General features: G+C 40.4%; 1 protein-coding gene across 2 annotated transcripts in view; it reads left to right on the top strand.

Moving 5' to 3' along the window:
• TRAPPC12 (trafficking protein particle complex subunit 12) overlaps positions 1-21,773 on the top strand; it is a 105,979-nt gene that overhangs the window by 6,843 nt on the left and 77,363 nt on the right. For both annotated transcript variants that reach the window (XM_038394567.2, XM_043510295.1), the window contains exon 3: positions 3,418-3,534. In XM_038394567.2, coding sequence (XP_038250495.2) covers positions 3,418-3,534 — 117 coding nt within the window. The remainder of the gene's footprint in view (positions 1-3,417; positions 3,535-21,773) is intronic.

The following is a 21,773-nucleotide window of genomic DNA, read 5'->3' as shown; positions in this document are numbered from 1 at the left end:
CTCATTTCTTCTTCCCCCTGCTTTCCCTATTTGCTCATTTATTGACCTCTATTTTACCAGCTGTCACTGTTTCCTCTTTCTTGCTCATTTAATGTATTTCTCCCAAATTAGCTTCCTTTCTAGCACGTTTAGATTCTCCTCACCACTGTTATGATTTAAATTGTCTATTTTTCAAACTATAGATGGATGCAGTAACTAATATTGATTTTTTTTAAGTTAAATTTGCTGGCCAGCGATGGTGATAGTAAGCTATTTTCTGCCAATGAGAATAAAACTAAGTGCACTGCAAAATAACATCTTTATAATTGTGTTTAAATTCACAGATCAATTGTACCTAAATTGTGATTGTGTTTAAATTAACAGTTTTTTAAAAATCTAATAACTCCTTTTAAATTTTACCCACTGTCGGTAAAGAGATTAGAGGATCATAAGGGCTAAATGATTCTGGCCCTCTCCGAGTGTAAGGGTATTGAATTGCTGAAATCTTGTGCAGGGAACATGTTTGTATGATTTTTACCCAGCGTGACATCCAGCATTCTGCTCCTGTTGTGGAGCCACATATGCTGCTATATTCTCCTCTTCCTCCTGGGTGAGAATAGAGAGAATATTGTTCTGTGTGGCTAGTGGAAAAGGGAGGCAGAGGGAGGTACTACAAAACCTCCTCCATCAGTAAGCTGTTAATTTCTGTATACTGTTGTCCTCCAGAAATGCCCAGCAAAACTTACTGTAGCTCTCCTTTGGACTATTTTGTAAGGATGGAATATGTGGAGGAAGGGTGGCCTCGTGGTTAAAGCGTGGACTGGGCCATCAGAGATCTGGATTAAATTCCTGGCTATGCCACAGACTTCATGTGTAATTTTGGGTAAATTAATCTCTTTGCCTCAATTACCCCTCTATAAAAGGCAGTGATAATATTTCTTTTCTTTCACCATGAAAGAAACGGCTCTGAGAGGGGAGAACTGCTCCATTTATATCAATGGGGGATGTCAGTGCTGATGTCCGTGCTGAAGCCTGACAATTTAAATCTCCATAGCCACATTTTTACTAATGATCTTTTTAGCAGGAACACGTAGGTGGTGTAGAGGCAGGTGGTGTAAAGGCACGTATTTTGGCAGGATGCAGTGGGTCAGCTATTTGCCACCAACAAGGATAAGGAATTCAGATCCTCCTCCTCCTCAAATTTGAAGTCCCTCTGCCCAAAATGTGAAGGAAAAGAGAAGACGCGTTTCTTAACCTGTGAACATTGACTGGATCCTGGTGTAGCGCTGGCCCCTACGCCTCAACTGAACACTGACAATTGCATAGCTGGGAAACAGTTTGGCTCACCTATGTGTTAGTATTGTTAAAATAGGTATTAGATTTATAAAAATGTCTTTATACTTTATAAAATAGTATCACTGATAATATCTGTATCCCATGTTATAAGGTAATATTTAAGTGTTTGCTCTGTAACTGTAAACTACCAGTCAGGAGAGAAGCATTACCAAGTGTGAAATACTAGTCTGCCACAGAAAGAGTTATCTTCTTCCCAACAAAAGAAGGCCCATAGACACCAGACAAACCATTGTGGAACATCAGAGGACACATTACTTTGTTGATTGCTTCCTTCCACAGCCATGAAGAGGAGATGTGTTTGTGGACTTGTCCCATCAGCTTGGACTGTGGGGGGAAAGGAATAAAAATCCCTCACGAGGAGAAACTGAATTTTTATGCTACTTGGGCTGTGAGGGCCAAGGATTACTAAGCATAAGCAAAAGATCCCCAGTGCTTGACTTGGATTAGCCCTGCAGGACATATAGAGCTTGCTTATTATAGATGCTTCTACCACCGTTTGGCACCTAAGACTGTAACTCATTTGTATATGTTTATCTGCTTTAACCTTGTTGATAACTCTTATTTCTTTTTCTTAGTTAGTTTTCTTGTTAGTTTCTTGCAGGCTACAAGAGTTGTCTTTGATGTAAGATTAAAGTGTTATTGACCTGTTCCTTTGGGACTGGGAATAATTTGAATATTGATGTGATTTTTAGTGTAAGGAACCATCTATCACAAAGTCAAATTTGCCTAGGTGGCAAGATAGACTGGGTTACCGAGGGGACAGTCTGTGACTCAATGGTTAGACTGTTAGAATGCTTGAGGAATTTACACTTGATACTTGGTTGGTGAAATTTAAGTATAGCAGTCACAACCAATTTGGGGTTTGTGCCCTGCTTCGTAACAGTTTGCCCTGAGTTTGGTACTCACGCTCTTGAACCACTGCAGAGAGCTTGACGCTTGGCTATCAAAAACCGGTCATATTGCATGACTACAATGGTCCCTTCTGGCTTTATAATATATGAATATATCAAATCTCAGGTTTGTATAAAAGCTACCATCACTATGGTTTTGAAGTTCCTCAGTACAAGGATCTGCAGCACATTTAAAATTTGACAGAATATAATAAGCTGAATTTAATATCAAAATAAGTAACCAATACTTTTCTGATTGTACTACTGGACTGTGGGGGATAAAGGAGGTCAGTGACAGTGATGGGGCATTGAAAAAAGTGCTGCATAAATGTGGGTGTCTGCTGCATAATTTAGGTTAACATACCACATAGAACATGTGGCCTTGACTATGGGCAGAAGTTAGAAGAGCTCAGGGAGCTAGTTACAGCTCTCTGATTCTTGGGGCCAGCCCCAGATCTGACACATCTTGGTGCTCTAAGTTGTACCATTAACAGTTGCTCCACAACATTTCCTTCCTGCCCTATACCAGACATGGGAGTGGGGCCACAGGTACCAGGACCCAGCTGCAGTATACTTGTGGCAACAAGGACGTCTTCTTCAATGGAGGAATTTTCTGCTGGGGAAGATTGACTCCTGTGCTTCTCATGCAGCACAATAGGGCTGTGAGCAGCAGAGTACCTGACCCTATGACAACAAGAGGAGTAATATACGAAAAATGCAAATCCCAGTGTCTGTATATATAAACTAAGCGCGAAGGCATGCTGTTAAACCGGCACCCCTAACTAAACTATATCCAAAAGTATGTTATAAAACTGCCTCACTGTAGCCAAATTCATTTAATAGCACACATTAAACTAGCCTCTACTCAACTAAACTGCATGTAAAATCACAGTATAAGCCAGCTTCAGTATAGCTAAATATAGATCTAGTAATGGGCGGATCTCAATGCACAAAGTTTGGGTGCCTATCTCATCCTAATTATTGAACTTTTTGTTTTTGGAAAAGTCTCAAATATGTAAAGATTTGCATTCATTTTACAAAAAGAATTCATCCTTGAAAACAAACACTTTCACTGAAAATATCTTTCCATTAAAAGTATTTTACTTGTCTTTTCTTTCAGAGTTTTTTGTTACTAGAAGAAAGTAAAAATGGTTTTTTGTTATAATCTGTGTTTCCTCTTTCCTTGCCACAGGGAGATGCAGTAAAAGACTTAATGATCCGTTTCCTGGGTGAGCAAGCAGCAGTGAAGAGACAAGTTTTAAATGCCAATTCCGTAGAACAGTCTTTTGTAGGCTTGAAACAACTAATTGTAAGTAAGAATACTTTTAACATTCATCATTTAATTTTTATTAAATTCTGTACTTCCCTATAAATACTTCGGTGCTAATGATTGTGTAATATAGTACTTATTAAAAAAAAAAAAGTATGTATGTATCTCTTCATGATTTCCTATAAAACTAGAACCAAAATACTGTAGCCTTTGATTAACATTTGTGCTTTTAAAGGACAAAGTATGATGATGATCAATATTTTTAACATGGGCAAGCTAAATTGAAGATTGTTTCAGATACATAGCATAGTACACATAGTACAGTTTAATTTACTCCCGGGGGAATTCTGCACCTACAAATTCTGTGCACAATATTTTAAATTTTAAAATTTATATATTTTAAAATTTTGCAAAATTCTGAATATTTTACTTGTCAAAATAACACAATCACACTAGTGATTATAGTCACACTAGTTTCAATTATTTTGGCAATTTATTTCAAAATACCTGTCAGCAAATACAGACACAAAAAAAGATTCAGGAAAAAAAATTTGACAAATAGATTCCTTAGTAGGCATATTAATATAGAACAGAGTAATTCATTTAAACTACAATACAGAAACTTATTTCTTGCAGCCATCAGAATCAGTGCAAAGACTTGGAGGAATCAGAATGGAGGACTTGAGGTAGATGGAAGGAGGCTGGGAGTAAACCTGGATGGTTTTTTTGTGTGGATGGTGTATTTTCGGGGGAAGGGATTGTCAGGGAGTTGGGGAACCTCCCCCACGCAGACCCTGGCTGACCCCTGATCTCTCCCATTAAGTCAGGCACATCTACCCCCATCCCTGTGTGTTCCTGCAGTCCCTCTACCCCATGTCCCTGTTTGGCCCTGCATCCCACCTCCCATTCAGCCCCTGGCTCAATGCTGTCACCCCACTACCTCCTGAGCCCATGCCCCAGTCTGTCCCCTCTCCCCACAGCCCTTCTGAAACCCAGTCTGTGATTCTCCCCACCACCACCATCTTAGCACAAAAAAAAAACAAAAACAAAAAAACAACTGTGGAAGACATGAATTCCCCACATGCACAGTGGCGAAGAATTCCCCTAGGAGTATTAATTGAATAAAAGTATCGTGAATGGTTTTAAAGCAGAATTTGTAGTCATTGTTTACAGATTCTTACATTTCTGCTTACCCACCATGTTTCACTAATGCTTTGTGAGTTTCTTAATCAATGAACAAACCTGGGTTCTGAAAAACTCTCACGTTATTTTGTCCTGTTTTTGGGAAAAAGAAGGTGGAGAAAGGGTATTTTTCATTTTTTGAACGTCTGTTTCACTCTGAAGCATTTACATGAACATAACATACTTGAAATTCTTTGATACTAGGAACATTAGATTATAATTTCAATCTGTGAGTGAAAAGTTTATTTTATAAATTAAAAGGAAAATGACAACATCAGGGTTCTTGATACATTTATTAGCAATCTGACAATAAAAATGAAATCAAAAGATGAGAGCAGTCATCCTGAACTTCCACAGTATGATCATTCAGCAATCTATTTAAGTATCAGTGTGATGCAGCTGTGAAAAAGGCAGATGTGAGTATCAGGAAAAGCACTTCCAGTAGACTTAGAGAAGTATTAATGTCATTTTACTAGACACTGTTAAGACCTCATTTGGAATACTCTGTACAGTTCTGGTCACCCATGTTCAGAAAAGATGTATTTAAACTGGAATAGGTGCAGAGAAGAGCTATTAGGATGATCAGGGAAACGGAGGGACTATTTTATGAAAGGAGACTGGAAGGTATTGGCTTGTTTGGCCTAACAAAAAGAAGGCTGAGGGGATATGATTGCTGTCTATAAATACATTGGAGGGTAGATATCAGAGAGGATGAAGAGCTGTTTAAACTAAAGAACAGTGTTGGCACATGAACAAATGGATATAAACTAATCATGAACAAATACAGGCTAGAAATTAGAAGACAGTTTCTAACCATCAAAAGGGCGACGTTCCGGAGCAGCCTCCCAGTAGGAGTCGTGGTGTCAAACAACTTAGTTTTAAGAGAGAACTGGACAAATTTAGGAGTGTGATTTATGACAGAGTTACATGTGATGGCAGGGCTCAGCAGCCCTGAGGCTCACTTGCAGTTTATATCTTAATATTCCTAAAAGCTCATACTTCAGAGTTTCAGCCAGACACCCGCAGGGGTCAGGAAGGGATTCCCCCCCCCACCCAGTGTATTCTAGGTAAGAGTATTTTGATCTCCATCCTCTGAAGGAGGATGTCCACTGCTTGAAATGGGACATTGTTTGGGGTGCACCAGGGCTCTGAGGTGATATCAAGCTTTCTCTCTCTCAGTGGCTTGGCTGGCTGGTTCTTGAGCACATGCTTATGGGTCTAACTGATTCCCATATGTCTCAGGTACAGCGGCAGCTCTTAAAGAGGCTGGTGAGTTCCAATGAGGGAACTGGAAGTTGGGTGATAGGCCAGGACTACCTAAAATAACTCTGTGGGATTACCCTGATGCCTTTTTGCCAACCTTTAAACAGGTAGCTGTTAATGCCAAATGGGACAAGGGTGCGTGGGCACTGCAGCTAGCCCCTTACCTGACCAATGAGATTCAGGTGGCTTATATGGCCCTAAGCAAACACCAAGCTAAAAACTATGTATGATGGGTTGCCCCCCTTTAAGGTGCCACCTGATGTACTGGGATCTGCTGAGCCTGCCTGTTCTGCCAGCCTGGGCCCCCTTACACTGTCTTGCTGAGCCAGGCTCTTAAGTAGTGCTGAGCCAGGCTCTTACTCTTAAGTAAGCTCCTGTAGTGCACATACACGCAGGGCCACGCCCAGCTGCAGAAGGACACAGACACTGAGATCAGCTCTGAGAAGACTCAGCTTATGGGACTTGCCGCAGAATTCAGGTACCCACCTCCCTTGGAGTTCAGACCCAAAGGTATATTGTCTTGTGCTGTATAGGAAAATCTGCACAGCACAAGCTCATAAAAATTCGGCTTCTCCCTCAATGTGAAGAGAGATATGCACAGCTTCTTGCGCCCCTGCCCCCTCCTGATATGGATTGCACAAACTGGGTTATGTTATAAACAAACAAGAAATAAGTTTATTAACTACAAAAGACAGATTTTAAGTGATTATAAGGGATAGCAAACAGAACAAAGCAGATTACTAAGCAAATAAAACAAAATACACAAACAGCTTAATTCGGTAAAAGAAAGAAACGGTAAATGTAATTTCTCACCCTAAATGTTGAATTAGGTGGGATGTAGAGTTTCTATAGCTTAGAGTTCCAGTTATCTCTTCTTACAGACTGGACCCCTGTCTCAGTCTGGACTCCCCCTTAGGTACTTTCAGCAGTCTTTCTTCTTGGGTAGGCAATGGAGGAGAGTCTAGACTACCTCCTCCCCAGCCTTAAAAAGGATTTACCTAAAGCAGGAAACCTTTGTTTGATCCCCATACCTCTACAGAGGAAAAGTACCAGCAGTGTCCAAGGTGATATTTTGTATCAGGTGACAGGACCACCTGACCTTGTAGTGTCACAACTACATCCCAGGATGCCTCTCAGGAAGGAGAGAGATTAGTATCTTCACAGTCTTATTGTTTCTTCCTAATGCTGTGATGGCCAGTTGTCTGGTGGGTGTCTCCTAAATACACACACAGTTGTCATTGTTACATAGTCCATGTTCCTAACTTTAGATAGAGAAATGATATATACCTACAAATTGGATAATCACATTCAGTAAATCATAACCTTTCCAATGATATCTTACATGAGCCATCTTGCATAAAGTATATCTTAGTTATACCATATTCATATCATAACCATATTTCTGTGAAGAATATGGGGTGTAACATCAGACTATGGGTACACTTAAAGATGCTATTTTGCACAGGGTGGGCTTGTCAGCGAAAGAATATCACCAAAAATCCCGAGCAGCTAGATAGAATGGTAGGATATGTCCCGGGGCTTTTGCGCAGAAATTGTCAGACTGGGCCAGTCATTGGTTGAGTCAGAGAGTCAGTACTTTAAAGGCCCTCACGGACTCAATTATTCTGGAACAGTTTACACCGAGCCTCCCCAAGGCTATGAAAGTCTGGAAACATCAGTCAGAATTGCTAGAGGCTGCTGTAAAATTAAAAGAGGAGCATGTGAAAGCAGACTTTCCATGAAAAGAGCTCTGTTCTCTACAGCAAGGAAGGGAGGAAAGAAGCTTGAGGAACCTTATTTATTGAGGGCCTGGAATTGGTCACGACAGGTAAACAAGGGTGCCCCAATTGCCTGCTTAGTGATTTTATACCAGTGCGGTGGCAAAGCTCATATTAAAAAAAAAGACTGCACCTACATGGACTGTGGGTTTGCAGAATTCTGTGAGTGGACAGGTGTAAAAGGAGGACCTGAGATAAAGAAAATTCCCATCAAAGTAGGCCGGATAATTACAAAGGGACATTATGAATTCAGTGGAAGCATGTTCCCTTGTACAGAGCACCTTGGTTAGACCACAGTATCGACAGGAGAGAGTGACAATAACAATGTATTGTGTACTGTGACGTTATTGATTTGAACTGGGACCATATAGATCATTGTTGCAACCAAGGTCCTATAGTGGCACCAAATCTTATATAAAGGGGGTCAAATGAGGTGTCTAAGACAAGGTTATGGTTTGCTGGTTATGATTATGCTATCTGTATATGCGTATCATTTTATAGTTGAAGTTATGACTATTGGCTCTATACTGTCTGTATTTCAAACTTATGCTATGCTTTTGGGTGACACTCCAGACCAATTGGTGTCAGCTCTGCCTAGCCTGCTTGATGGACCATTAAGGACCATCAGCCATACAACTGACCCATGAAGAGAAGGCAGACGTGTCTTGGGACTCAGCAAGGTATGCAGGAACATGCCTATGGCAGAACTCTGAGGTTTTTCCAGGCCATGTGGTGGACAGCTTGTCTTTGGAACAAAGAAAGAAAGAGACCACATGGCAAGAGAATATAAAAAGCTGCTGCAGCTCCTCCCTTGGGTCTTCAATCCTGCTTCATGCCTCTGGAGGAATTTTGCTACACTGAAGCTTTGAACCAAGGACTGAAAGACCCATCCCAGCTGTGGATTTACTCCAGAGACTTGATTTGAACCTGCAGTTTATTCTATCACTGCTGCAAGCCTGAACCAAGAACTTTGCCATTACTGTATGTAATTGATTTCATTTAACCAATTCTAGGGCTCATCTATATCTTTTCCTTTTATGAATAAACCTGTAGATTTTAGATTCTAAAGGATTGACACAGCATGATTTGTGGGTAAGATCTGATTTGTATATTGACCTGGATCTGGGGCTTGGTCCTTTGGGATCGAGAGAACCTTTTTTCTTTTACAGGGTATTGGTTTTCATAACCATTTGTCCCGATAACGAGTGGCACTGGTGATGATACTGGGAAACTGGAGTGTCTAAGGGAATTGCTTGTGTGACTCGTGGTTAGCCAGTGGGGTAAAACCAAAGTCTTCTCTGTTCGGCTGGTTTGGTTTGCCTGGGTGAGCATAGAAACCCCAGCCTTGGGCTGTAACTGCCCTGCTTTAAGCAGTTTGTCCTGAATTGGCACTCTCAGCTGGGTCCCGCCAGAATCAGCACCGTTACATGTACATGGGGAAAAGAACACTTATCCCATGGCAGTTGTTCCATTGGAAGTGGAAGGAAAGTTTAAATGGCAGAGAGTGGGTGTACTAAATCCATTGCCTTACTTGATAACACTAGGAACTTTCTGGTAGTAAACATTTCTCGTAGTAAAAGGGCAGATGAGGGGAATGAGTGACCCCAACAGATGGGTCCATGTAAAGAAAGCACTAATGTAGACCCTCCAAGTAGCCTTCCAGGTGCAGTGTTTAATAACTATAGACATCCTATAACAAGCCCAGAAAGAACAGATGTGCTGGAGGATTTAGGAAAGAAAAGCTTGAAGAAGGTACTAGATCAGGGACACCTAAAGGAGCAGGTGGGCAGAGGCTCAACCAACTCCCGGGAGGACCAAGCCATGTGCAAGGTACAGGATGATGAACATACAGAAGAGAGGAAGAAGAGTCCCAGTAAAGAGGACTTGGCAAGCAAACCTGCCCCAATAGTCCCAAGCCCAGGGGCACGATAAGTCAGGAGAAGAGAGGGATTCTGATATTAAGGCTCTAGAGGAACAATTTACTTTGACAGATACAAGCCAGGAGCAAAGTAAGCTGGAGGAAAGATCTATGGGATGCGACTAGTGTGATGACCTATGGGCTGAGGTGGGACTGTGGGGGAAACCTCTACCCTTCAAATCTACTATTTTTACAGGTAAAAGGCAGGAGACCAGAGACCCTCCCCAGCGATCTATGGAAGACCAGTCTGAAAGGGCTGGAGAAGCCCCAGTAGAACCCCAATGCTGTAAAGATGGTAGGACTTGGGTAGTGTTTTTATAAAAAAAAAAAAAAAAAAAAAAAAAAAAAAAAAAAACCTCCTTGGGAGGAAGGAAAAGGTCTCAACTGGAATAAGTGCGGAAGGTATGTGACAGCATTTTGTGTCACATTGGTTGCTGCAGCAGGCTTAATGGAAGTTAATAAGCCTGTTTCTGTTGGGGATCACTGATACTTGGTGGCAGTTGCTGGGCTGAGGAGGCAATTGGCCCAGTAATGGGAGGATCTATATTTGGAAGGAACAGATTAGGCAGCGGTACTCAGGATAGGAGATGGTCTGCACTTTGACACAGGCCCATCCAAAGAGGATGGAGCTAGGCTGTTCTCAATGGTGGCAGATGACAGAACAAGAAGCAATGATCTCCAGTTGTGGTGGGGGAGGTCTAGATTGGATATTAGGAAACACTATTTCACTAGGAGGGTGGTGAAGCACTGGAATGGGCTACCTAGGGAGGTGGTGGAATCTCCCTTCCTTAGGGGTTTTTAAGGCCTTGACAAAGCCTTGGCTGGGATGATTTAGTTGGTGTTGGTCCTGCTTTGAGCAAAGGATTGGACTAGAAGACTTCCTGAGGTCTCTTACAACCCTAATATTCTATGATCCTATCCCAGATATGAGTATAATTAGCAATAATATCATTATGCATTTCCATTTTGACAATATATATTTGAGTGGCTCTGCTCATGTCTTAACCTTGTGCTGCAGGACGAAAGTGTTTTGCGTCAGTAAACTTTGGGATTAACATATAGCCCAATAGAGGTTCCTCGGGATAGGCAGGCGCTTGTGTAGTCTGTTGAATATAGTCTATGGACAATATCCTAGTTTGTGCACATGGATGTTGATGGATTTGAAGGAATTACAGGGCTAATGTGGATTCCAGCCAGTAGGAGCAGAAGCAGGCAAAGAATTCAGTGAATGCTCTGGACATTTGGTGAACTTTATACAGTTTTGACTGGCCTTTCTCTGTCCTGTGTTCATTGTCTGTTGCTTCAACCCTCGCCCTCCTTCACAGTCTCTTCACATCAGTTTCACTCTACGACTGTACCTCTGACCCCTTGTCCTCCCCACTCTTCCTTTCCTTCCTATTTAGCTTATTCACTTCCAAGTAACTCCCACCCCAACAATAATAATAAAAAAAAAATCATGGAAGTAGTATGATGTTTTCTGATATTGCATTGTTCCTTCCACACTGCATGTGTCTTGTACCGCTTCCCCCCACCCTGTATCGGTCTTGTCTGTTTAAATTGTAAGCTCTCTGGGGCAGGAAGAGTCTACTACTCTGCACATGGTGGGGGGGGGGTCCCCATTCTTGGTTGACCTTTCAGCTGTATGATAATAAATATTACCAACAGAAACTTTGAACTTCAGCAGTCATTTGGCATGGGCATCCTGAGAATTTTGCATACAGTTAGCTGGGTATTTTGAGGATTGTAGTGTTGACAAATCAGGCCAGGAATTGTGAGACTTACTGATATGTTGTTTGTTTCAGAAGATTACAACTTTAGGCTGTAGGTGCTGGCGGTAAGGGTGTTAGATGCTCCTTTTCTGTGTGGTAGTTATTATTTTGGTGGTTAGTTCTTTCCAAACCATAGAGGTTCAGATGTTTGGGGGAAGCCCCCTTTCTCTGCGAATTAAGAAACAACGCATCTTTTTCAGGAGAGGAGATTGGATGTGTGATCATTCCTATCAGGTCAAGTAACCTTTTAGTCAGTAGGCTCTTTTGGGCTGCAGACTTGTAGGACTGCGACATAATGATAATTCTGTTGTTACCTTAGTTTTTAAGTGGGCTCTTAAGCCCCGGGACTGTGATGCTCCAGATTTGAGCATCAAAGAAAGGAAGGCTGTGACAGTTGGAGCATCTGTTGCCTTCCCCCTTTTTGACTGCTGATAGGACAGGTTGCCTTGAGAAGATGTCATGTTATAGAATTAATTAATAAAGTAGCAGCCACTTGGCCAGAAATCTAGAAGTCTGTATATTCATCCTCATTGGCCCTCCATTTGCAAATAGTTGTTCTCGAGTGGATAATATAATTGTATTCTGCAATCTTCTTTATAGAAGTTCTAAATTTTTCTTTGTCAATGAGATCTTAAATTTTAGCTTTCTTTTTTATTTTCCAAGAGGAAAAAGTGTTAATTTTTTTTAAACTTGATTCTGGACTAATTTCTGACTTTTTTTTTTTAAACCCTGTTATATAAGAGTGGCTGATAAACCAATCTGAAATATCTACTTTGGCTAGTAGTATAAAAACTCTAACATGTCGCTTATTGATTTAAATATGGCCATAGTCTAAAAACAGTCTCCTGTGATGTCTTCTAAATAGACATACTTGCTGTGAATCTTACCATAGCCATTTTCTGATTCCATTATCACCTTCATATCAAAATATTATTCTTATTCTAGGAGGTGCCATGTATAGAAAATGCTTGCCTACTTAGTTCTGGGGATGGTATCCTGATCTTGTTGAAGTCTATGGGAATTTTGATATTGACTTCATTGGGGTCAGGATTTTGCCCCTGGTGTTTGCTTAAAAGCCTGATGTTTTGCCCATCAATCCTTTTATAAAGGAAATTTTGGAGGTAAATTTAGTGCTTGTGGTTGACAACCCTAATAAAGCCCTGTCTGCAGCAGGTACATACCAGACGGTGACTCTGCAAGTTTACTCATGTTGTCCTGCCAATGCACCTCAACTCTGAACTTGAGGAACTGTCTCCAGAGGTGAGAAGGTGGTTCAGTCACCAAGTCCTCAGCCTCTCTGCTGAGACTGCCAACAGTAGCAACAATTATAGTGACATTGACAACTGACCCCAGAAACTGAACTGAGATCACAAAATTGAATTCATGTTATCTCACAAAATAGCCTTCAGATTGTATTGACCTCAGATCATAGCTGCCTTGAGGTGGATTCAGGCCAATAATTTAAAGATGAAAGGATTTATATCCCACTACCAAGCTCTTGAGCAATGTTTTGCATTTCACAATTTTGAAATTTTGCTTTGGAATACCACTGAATACTGGTAGAGAAGTACAAAAAGTTCAGGAAGTTTTGCTATCAGACTGTTTTACAACTCGGAGCACTGAGGACTACAAAATTTCAGTAGCAATTTAGCAACCAGTTTTTAAAATCTATATGTCTGATGTAGTACAGTAGTGGTAATTTGTAAATAAAGTTACAAGTCTATAAAAGGTAATAAGCATTTATGTATCTTAACTGAAATCTACAAACCGAATGTTTAGTTCTCAAAATGTTTTTATTATTATAGTGCATGGGCATGCAACTGTCTCATTTACTTTTATTTATTAGAGAGAGCCTATCCATGCAACATTATTTTGTTTTACGGTAGCAAGTAAAATAATGCTTAGATCATATAAACATTAATGGTGTTAGTCACAACCATTCCATAGATTAACTTTTTACCTCCCTTTGAATAAATACCACTGTATTTGTTACTAGATATGGCACACATTTGATATTTCCATTGCAACATGTTTACAATCTTTGTGACGGTACTAAGAGTTTTTGATAAATGCCATATATGAGTGTTTATTGTATATTAGTGCTTTTAGTGAACATAATTTCTTTAAGTGGTTAGCCCAAAAAGGGTTACTTAAAACATTTTCCTAAGTAACGTCAAAGTGGTCTACCATTGGAATTTACAGAGAAGAATGTTAAACTAGTGGAGGAGGACATTTTAATCACTTTGATGGTTTGACATGTAGAGTTAGACTTCCCTGTGAGCATTTAGTATTGACATAAAAGTATTGACATACTATTACTTATGCATAAGATTAATATTATGCTTTTATATATCTTGTCAAATATAATACATTTGGTTTACAGTTATATGGCACATTAAAAACTTGGAAGTTTTACTTTTAAAAACAGCTTCAGTTAATTTTTTTAATCGTTTAAGCAATTTCAAATAGTTCTCCATCTGATTTTTTTTTTGAAGTCCAGAGGAGGAGAGCATGCATCTGTTTACAGTTCTACATGAACAGCATTAATTGTGTCTGATAGAAGTTTGGGTGGCCTGATTTTTCCTGTGTCTTTGAAATCACTCGATGGCAATGGAACTGGGTTTTTCCGTTGCAGTAAACAATGTTATAAATTTTCTTTGCTCTCTGGGGGGTGATTTGGATTCTCATTAAAGCCAGATATGATGACTGTCCACAAGCTATGAACTTCTTTTCACAACTCTGATGTCCATTACAAATATTATCTTCTACCTTACTCTTGAGTTTTTCTTGAGAATAGACTGTCAGTCTCCATAATTGTATAGGGGTTTTGTAAAGTGAATGGCTGTCCATCCGAGACTTGGTAGAGAGAACCAAATTTGTTTATTTTTTGACTGAATCAGGATTTGAGGTCAGGTCTCCATAGATTAAGGGCTAGCTCATTGGTCACCTGGTCTATATAACCTTCGTTAGGAAAATGGACATACCTCATTCATAGAATCATAGAATCATAGAATATCAGGGTTGGAAGGGACCCCAGAAGGTCATCTAGTCCAACCCCCTGCTCAAAGCAGGACCAAGTCCCAGTTAAATCATCCTAGCCAGGGCTTTGTCAAGCCTGACCTTAAAAACCTCTAAGGAAGGAGATTCTACCACCTCCCTAGGTAACGCATTCCAGTGTTTCACCACCCTCTTAGTGAAAAAGTTTTTCCTAATATCCAATCTAAACCTCCCCCATTGCAACTTGAGACCATTACTCCTCGTTCTGTCATCTGCTACCATTGAGAACAGTCTAGAACCATCCTCTTTGAAACCCCCTTTCATATAACAGAGAAAGATGACACTTGTTCCTACAATCCGGTGTCCTCTGGCTGTAAACTCACCAGAATTCATAAAATAATCAAGGTTGGTCCTGAGCAGTAACTAGGAGGGAGACTTCCAAGGGAGCTTACATCCTGAAGTCAGTAGTATTGATGACTCAATAGGGACTTCTTTTCCTGCATGTATCAGTACTGAAACAAAGTCCCAGTATATTGGAAATCGGTCTTTCAGGCAATCCATAAAACTGAGGAAATTTAAAAGATCCCATGACAGTTTTTCCAAAGGAAGGAATATTAAGGAAGGTATTGCTGTCCTAACCAAATCTGGGCTTTGGTTTTACATTCTCTTTTCTTAATTTTCTCCCTAGTGTCAGTTCGAGTCATTTTGCTTCCTTTCCGTAAAAAATATTTAAAAAAAATAAAACCATAAAACTTTTAATTGCCTCTGCACATTCCCATCCTTAGGATGCATCCACAGTGCAGCTTGGACTGATGGAACATTCTAGTAGCAGCATCTGTTGGAGTGCTCTTGAACTCCATACCCCTCACCTCCAAGTTCTTCACATTCAGAGAGTGGGCCTAAAAAAGGGCTAATCCTCAAAAGCATACCCTCAGGATCCAGTGCTTCCATTCCATGCACCAAAGTAAAAATATATTTATAAGACTCTGTCCTCAGAAATTAGAGTAGAGCAAATTGGTGGACAGTTGAGGACCACGGCCATATTATAGATTTTCACCCTGCCCCAAATCCGAGTCCATTGGTTCCATGCTCAAAGCCTCTTTACAGCCATAATAAGGCACCCAATACTTCCTTGGAACAGCCAATTCCTACTGGATCCACAGTAACCAGGATGCCTCAGGTTCATTGCATCAAGTAATGAACATTCTCATTCAAAACTGCTTTTGAATCGGAGGGCCCCCTCGTGTAGCACCAAAGACGTTATTCTTGATGCTTAAAGATAAAAGAGAGAGAAATAAAATAATACAAAGCTAAACCTGTTTCCCTGTCGATGCAAACCTCCCTGGAGATAGGCGAATCCACTGTCAAACTACTACTGGTTCCTCAAGCAATCTCTCTCGCCCCTTTTGGTTTTTCATTTAACCAAGCCATTATCACTGAAAAATGCTTCAACTCCAAAATCAGGGAACCTAGAGAGCACCGTCAAGACAGTATGTTCCAAGATTTCAGGTTGTTAGATTGACCTTCCTTCCCCAGGAATTGTAACAGTAAATTTCCTACTGGGTACTGGCAGGACTGAAAGGTAGGGTGGATTTGATTTAAATCACTAGTCAGGAAGACTCAATTTAATCATGGATTTCTACATAAAAGTGCATTCTTGTTGGTTGTTATAACCTTAAATGAGCTAGAGATAGTGCTTGTCCCTTTTTTTTTCTTTTAATGCTTGTAATTTAACTCTGTCATTGCATAGTTCTCTTTTTAAGCTCTCACTCAGTTCCTTCCAAATTTCAACAGGTTCAGCAATAAAACAACTATTTCCCTGCATTTTGTTCAAGGCTACAGAAATAGGCTTTAGGATACTCAGCATGTGTTCAACATTTCTCTTAAATCCAATGTTGAGAACTTTGGCTATGACAGTACCATCTATTTTTTCACAATTTTTTGTTCACACTGTCATCAGATTAGGCCAGTTCTTGATGTAGTGCTCAAAACAGTCCACTACCAAGTTCCATCGCACGTCTTGTGGGAGAGTTAGCTTGGTTCCTCCTATTTTTTTCAGAGCAGCTGCTGCAAAGTGGTTGTTACGGAAGTATTTTGCAATTTCAACAACATTGGCCTTTACTTCTGTAACACTGAAGTTTTTGGCTTGGGAGGTGCATCAAATGAGCACTGCAACTGTATGTTGTTAGCGTGGGGACTCTCTTCTAAATAATTTCTTCTCATCTTGTATACATTTGCAGCATTGTCTGTGACCATACTGCATACTAGACATTTGAAATTTTTTTTTACAGTTTGTTATAGCTTTTACTACTACTACTTGTAAGTATTCTGCTTTGTGTGCATTTCCTGATGTATCAATTGTTTCTGTAAGGAAGACATTCCCTTCTTCTGTTGTCATACAAGGTCATGCAACAGGATCATTGTGGACATTGCTCCACCCATCAAGACTCAGGTTAACAATTTTACCCTCTTGACCTTTTGCACACTGCTCAATTTCTCTTTCATACACCTTATCCAGCAATTTGCCTGTGACATCTGCTCTGTTGGGTGAACTGTATCCTGGTCTTAATGACTGAACCATGTTAATGAAATGTGGGTTCTCAATCATACAGAAAGGAGAGTTTGTTGCATAAACAAACTGGGCGATTTTTTTCATCAGTTACTTCTTTTTGTAATCTGCTGGTTCTTATCACAAACTTCTACCTCTCTGCAACTTATCTGTGGTTGTTTCTGGATGATGGAGATTTTTTTTTTCTTTTTTTCCACAGGTTATATACTGTGGCTGTGTGACGTACATGATGTGACAGAAATACTATCATTGGCAGATAACTCTGAAACTATAGAAAATGATGGTGATCTTGAAGGTCTTTAGAATCCTGTAGGTTGAGGATGGATTCTTCTAAACAAAATAAGTCAATATAGTTTTTTTAATTATTATCATACTGCTCATTTAGTATTACTCATTGAATTTACTGACAGTACTAATTTAAAGGTGAAATTGTAAAAGAAAGATTTGCCTCTTTCAGCTATTTATTTTTTTATCACAACTGCATCAAAAATGATAGTACCATAGAGTAACAACTATATTTTTTGCTCAAACATGAGAATTCAAGAGTAGTCCAGAAGGAAGACAGGCAGTCCTTGAGAAAGAAGTATGAAATAAAAAGTTTACCGACCTGAAGATCCTGCATGTTCAGACATGTTCCTTTCATCATCTTCAATGCAGCTTCCTCCTGAAAAGGAACACTTCTCATGATGTTATTTCATTCGGGCACCTGGGCCTTGCATTTCTTGGTTGCACTGTTTGCATTTTGCACTTATGCTTGTCTTAACCAGAGGTAGAGGAACTTCATTAAAATATTCCCAAACTGGATCTCTCTTGTGGCCTGCTCCCAGAGGTTTTCCCTTAGTGAGAGAATGGTGTGGTAGATCTCAAATAAACGAAGGCTACACTCAGGAAAAACCTCAAAACTTCTGAAATATGCAGCTCAAACAGGTTCACTTTTGTTTCTACTGCCTGTCCCTCCCTTCTCTCATTTATCTCCAGGCTTCTTCTCTTTTTCCAGATCTATTCTGCACCCAACCATCTTCTATTCATAGAACTTTTTGAAACTTTGCACTTTTAGAGAGAGGTAAGGGATTGACTCTTATGTACGCAAATTTGCAGAGGGACAATAGGGTTGAGGTCTGTTATTTCTCACCTCTATATATTTATTTATTTACAAATATTTTTTGCTGTTAACAAGCATGTTACCTCTGGAGACACAAATCCACAGTTTGAGAACTGCAAAACTAAGCATCTCTGATGGTATCTTCTAGACTGAGCTCTGAGCCCCATTGGGTAGATAGAAAGATTAACCTAAATAATCTATACAGAAGCCCCTGGAACCCCATAAAATTGGGTCCCTAATCCATGAACGATTGGAACTCATTTACAAAACTTTTCTTAAACATGGTATGAATATATTGTCTTATACTTTAGAATTTATAATCCCTATTCCATGATGGGATTATCCATATAATGTATCTTAATTAAAACTATCTTTACATAGGGTTTTTCCCCTCAAAAAGCATTTTATCAAAAAAATCAAATTTAAATAAAAATCAATTCTATTTTTATTATTTTAAATCATTGATTTTTATCCACCCTGCTGAGAGGTACTACCAGGGGCAATGTGACCATCTTGGCCATTCCCTATGTGTTGCCCTGAATTAAAGAGTTGAAGAAAGGCAGCTGCAATTGGAGGTTTCTCCCGAAAAGATACAGGGGAAATGCCCCATCCTAGAACCATCCTATTCGGATCTGTCACTCATACTAATACCAAAGGAAGAGTCTCCTTTGCTTGTCCCCAGTATGCTGTCCAAAGAAAAACTAAAGAGGCCTATCGAACTTCTGGATACAGAGCCAGATGTTCAAACTTTGCCAGATGACAACATGGATACGTCGTCATCTTCCCCTCCAGAAAGTATGCTCCAGTTACACAAACTCATTCAAAGGATGGTTCTACTTTAACATCTCTTTGTTAATCTTAAAGGAAACTGTACACCCAGTTTTCAGTGTTTGGGTTCACCCTTCAGTTCTGGATGGTTTATTGCCGCCAGCAAAAATACCTAGTTAAACCCAGCATCTGAACCAGGAGTAGTTAACCATCTGTCACTTGCGAAGTTCTTGTTTATCCAGACCATCCAGCTCCAGATTCATTGGTAGTGTTTGCCACTAAAAGAGATGAAGAGTAGCAACTCCACTATGCCATTTCAGCTAAAGAGGGTGAGAAGACTCTGTATGGAAAGTATATTCTCCTCTGCCACATTTGGACATTACAGTGGTAACCTATCAGATAGTAGTTTCCACATACACATATTGGGGAAAAAATAGCACTGCTTGTCTAGTCATTACCTGAGGACCAAAGAAAACTGGCCACAGCTCTGACTATGCATGCCTTGAGAGCATCCTTTAACATTTCTGATGTGGTATGTGGAGCTGTTGTGGCATCCACAATTAATTTGAATAACCACTCATGCCTACATTTGTTTGGACTTCCTCTGGAAACAAAAACCCAGATAGAGGATCTCCCATTTGATAGTGAAGTGCTGTTTAGCTTTTGAACTGACAGAGTTCTAGAGAAGTTGAACCTGCAGTGTTCCTGAGAATTTCTCAGGAAAAGATCTGATGTACCAACTTTTTGTTACCAGAGGCAACCATATCCCTCCTCTACTTCCTGTTCATTTATAATGAAGCAGTACCCACAAGAGCCTACTATTCAGCAACAGTAGAGAAGCGCAAATTATAAACCATGGGCTAAAGGAAGACCATCTCCCTCTGTTCTGGCCCCTTCTACTCAGGTTTTACAAGACGCATGAGAATCCCAGGTTAGTTTTAAACCTACAAGTTGCTATCCCTTCATTTTAAAACTACATCTCCTGTTTTTTAGGTCCTTAATCTGCTATCACCACAGATCTTGCAGATTGTCCAGTAGGATTACTGCATTCAATTCTATGCACTCCCTCCCTTCCACCATTCTTACACATCCCTCTTCAGGAACTCTTTTCAAAAGAACTCACTAAGATCAGAAGTCCATTTACTACTTGAGTCAGGTGCCATAGAGGAAGTTTCTGAAGAGTTTGAGGGGCAAGGCTTTAGTCCAGGTACTTTCTGATTCCAAAAGAAAGATAAGGAGTATTGTGCCACCTTACAGACTAACAAATTTATCTGAGCATAAGCTTTCGTGAGCTACAGCTCACTTCATCGGATGCATTCAGTGGAAAATACAGCGAGGAGATTTATATACACAAAGAACATGAAACAATGGGTGTTATCATACACACTATAAGGAGAGTGATGATTTAAGATGAGCTATTACCAGCAGGGAGGGGGAGGAAGAAAAGCTTTAGTAGTGATAATCAAGGTGGGCCATTTCCAGCACTTGACAAGAACATCTGAGGAACAGTGGGAGGTGCAGGGGGGGAATAAACATGGGGAAATAGTTTTACTTTGTGTAATGACCCATCCATTCCCAGTCTCTCTATTCAATCCTAATTTGCAAACTGGATACAATTAACTTAATTCCAATTCAGCAGTCTCTCATTGGAGTCTGTTTTTGAAGTTTTTTTGTTGAAGAATAGCCACTCTTAGGTCTGTAATAGAGTGACCAGAGAGATTGAAGTGTTCTCCGACTGGTTTTTGAATGTTATAATTCTTGATGTCTGATTCGTGTCCATTTATTCTTTATTCTTTTATGTAGAGACTGTCCAGTTTGACCAATGTACATGGCAGAGGGGCATTGCTGGCACATGATGGCATATATCACATTGGTAGATGCGCAGGTGATCGAGCCTCTGATAGTGTGATTAGGCCTTATGATGGTGTCCCCTGAACAGATATGTGGACAGAGTTGGCAACGGGCTTTGTTGCAAGGATAGGTTCCTGGGTTAGTGGTTCTGTTGTGTGGTATTTGCTTCAGGTTGGGGGGCTGTCTGTAAGCAGAGACTGGCCTGTCTCCCAAGGTCTGTGAGAGTGATGGGTCGTCCTTCAGGATAGGTTGTAGATCCTTGATGATGCGTTGGAGAGGTTTTAGTTGGGGGCTGAAGGTGATGGCTAGTGGTGTTCTGCTATTTTCTTTATTGGGCCTGTCCTGTAGTAGGTGACTTCTGGGTACTCTTCTGGCTCTGCCAGTCTGTTTCTTCACTTCAGCAGGTGGGTATTGAAGTTGTAAGAATGCTTCATAGAGATCTTGTAGGTGTTTGTCTCTATCTGAGGGGTTGGAGCAAATGCGGTTGTATCATAGAGCTTAGCTGTAGACAATGGATTGTGTGGTGTGATCTGGGTGAAAGCTGGAGGCATGTAGGTAGGAATAGCGGTCAGAAGGTGGAGCAGTGGTGTTTATGTGACCATTGCTTATTAGCACCGTAGTGTGTGGACTGGTCCAGGCTGAGGTTGATGATGGGATGGAAATTGTTGAAATCATGGTGGAATTCCTCAAGGTCATCTTCCATGGGTCCAGGTGATGAAGATGATGATGATGTCATCACATTAGAGGAATTAAAGGCAGTGTATTAGACTTTCAAGTCCTTTCTCTCTCAGCTATAGAGCAGAGTGGCTCAAATAGTTACTGACAATACTTCATCAATATTTTACACGAACAAGCAGACTAGAGCACATTCCAGCCAACTGTGCAAAGAGGCCATAGCTCTCGGTCAGTGGTGCATGCTACAGCAAATTCATCCTATAGCTCACCACCTTGCAGACAGGGACAACGTAAGTCAGCTGAGCAGAGGCTTACACAGTCAATGCCAGTGGTTGCTCAGGAATTCAGTAGAAAATATCTCCCTGTGGGGGTATAGATCGAATAAGAATTGAAATTGGATTTATGC

The sequence above is a fragment of the Dermochelys coriacea genome, chromosome 3 (genome assembly GCF_009764565.3).
Source record: "Dermochelys coriacea isolate rDerCor1 chromosome 3, rDerCor1.pri.v4, whole genome shotgun sequence".
NCBI classification, from domain to species: Eukaryota; Metazoa; Chordata; order Testudines; family Dermochelyidae; genus Dermochelys; species Dermochelys coriacea.
The sequence above is the reverse complement of the archived record's forward strand: the minus strand, read 5'-3'. Positions and strand labels throughout refer to the sequence as shown.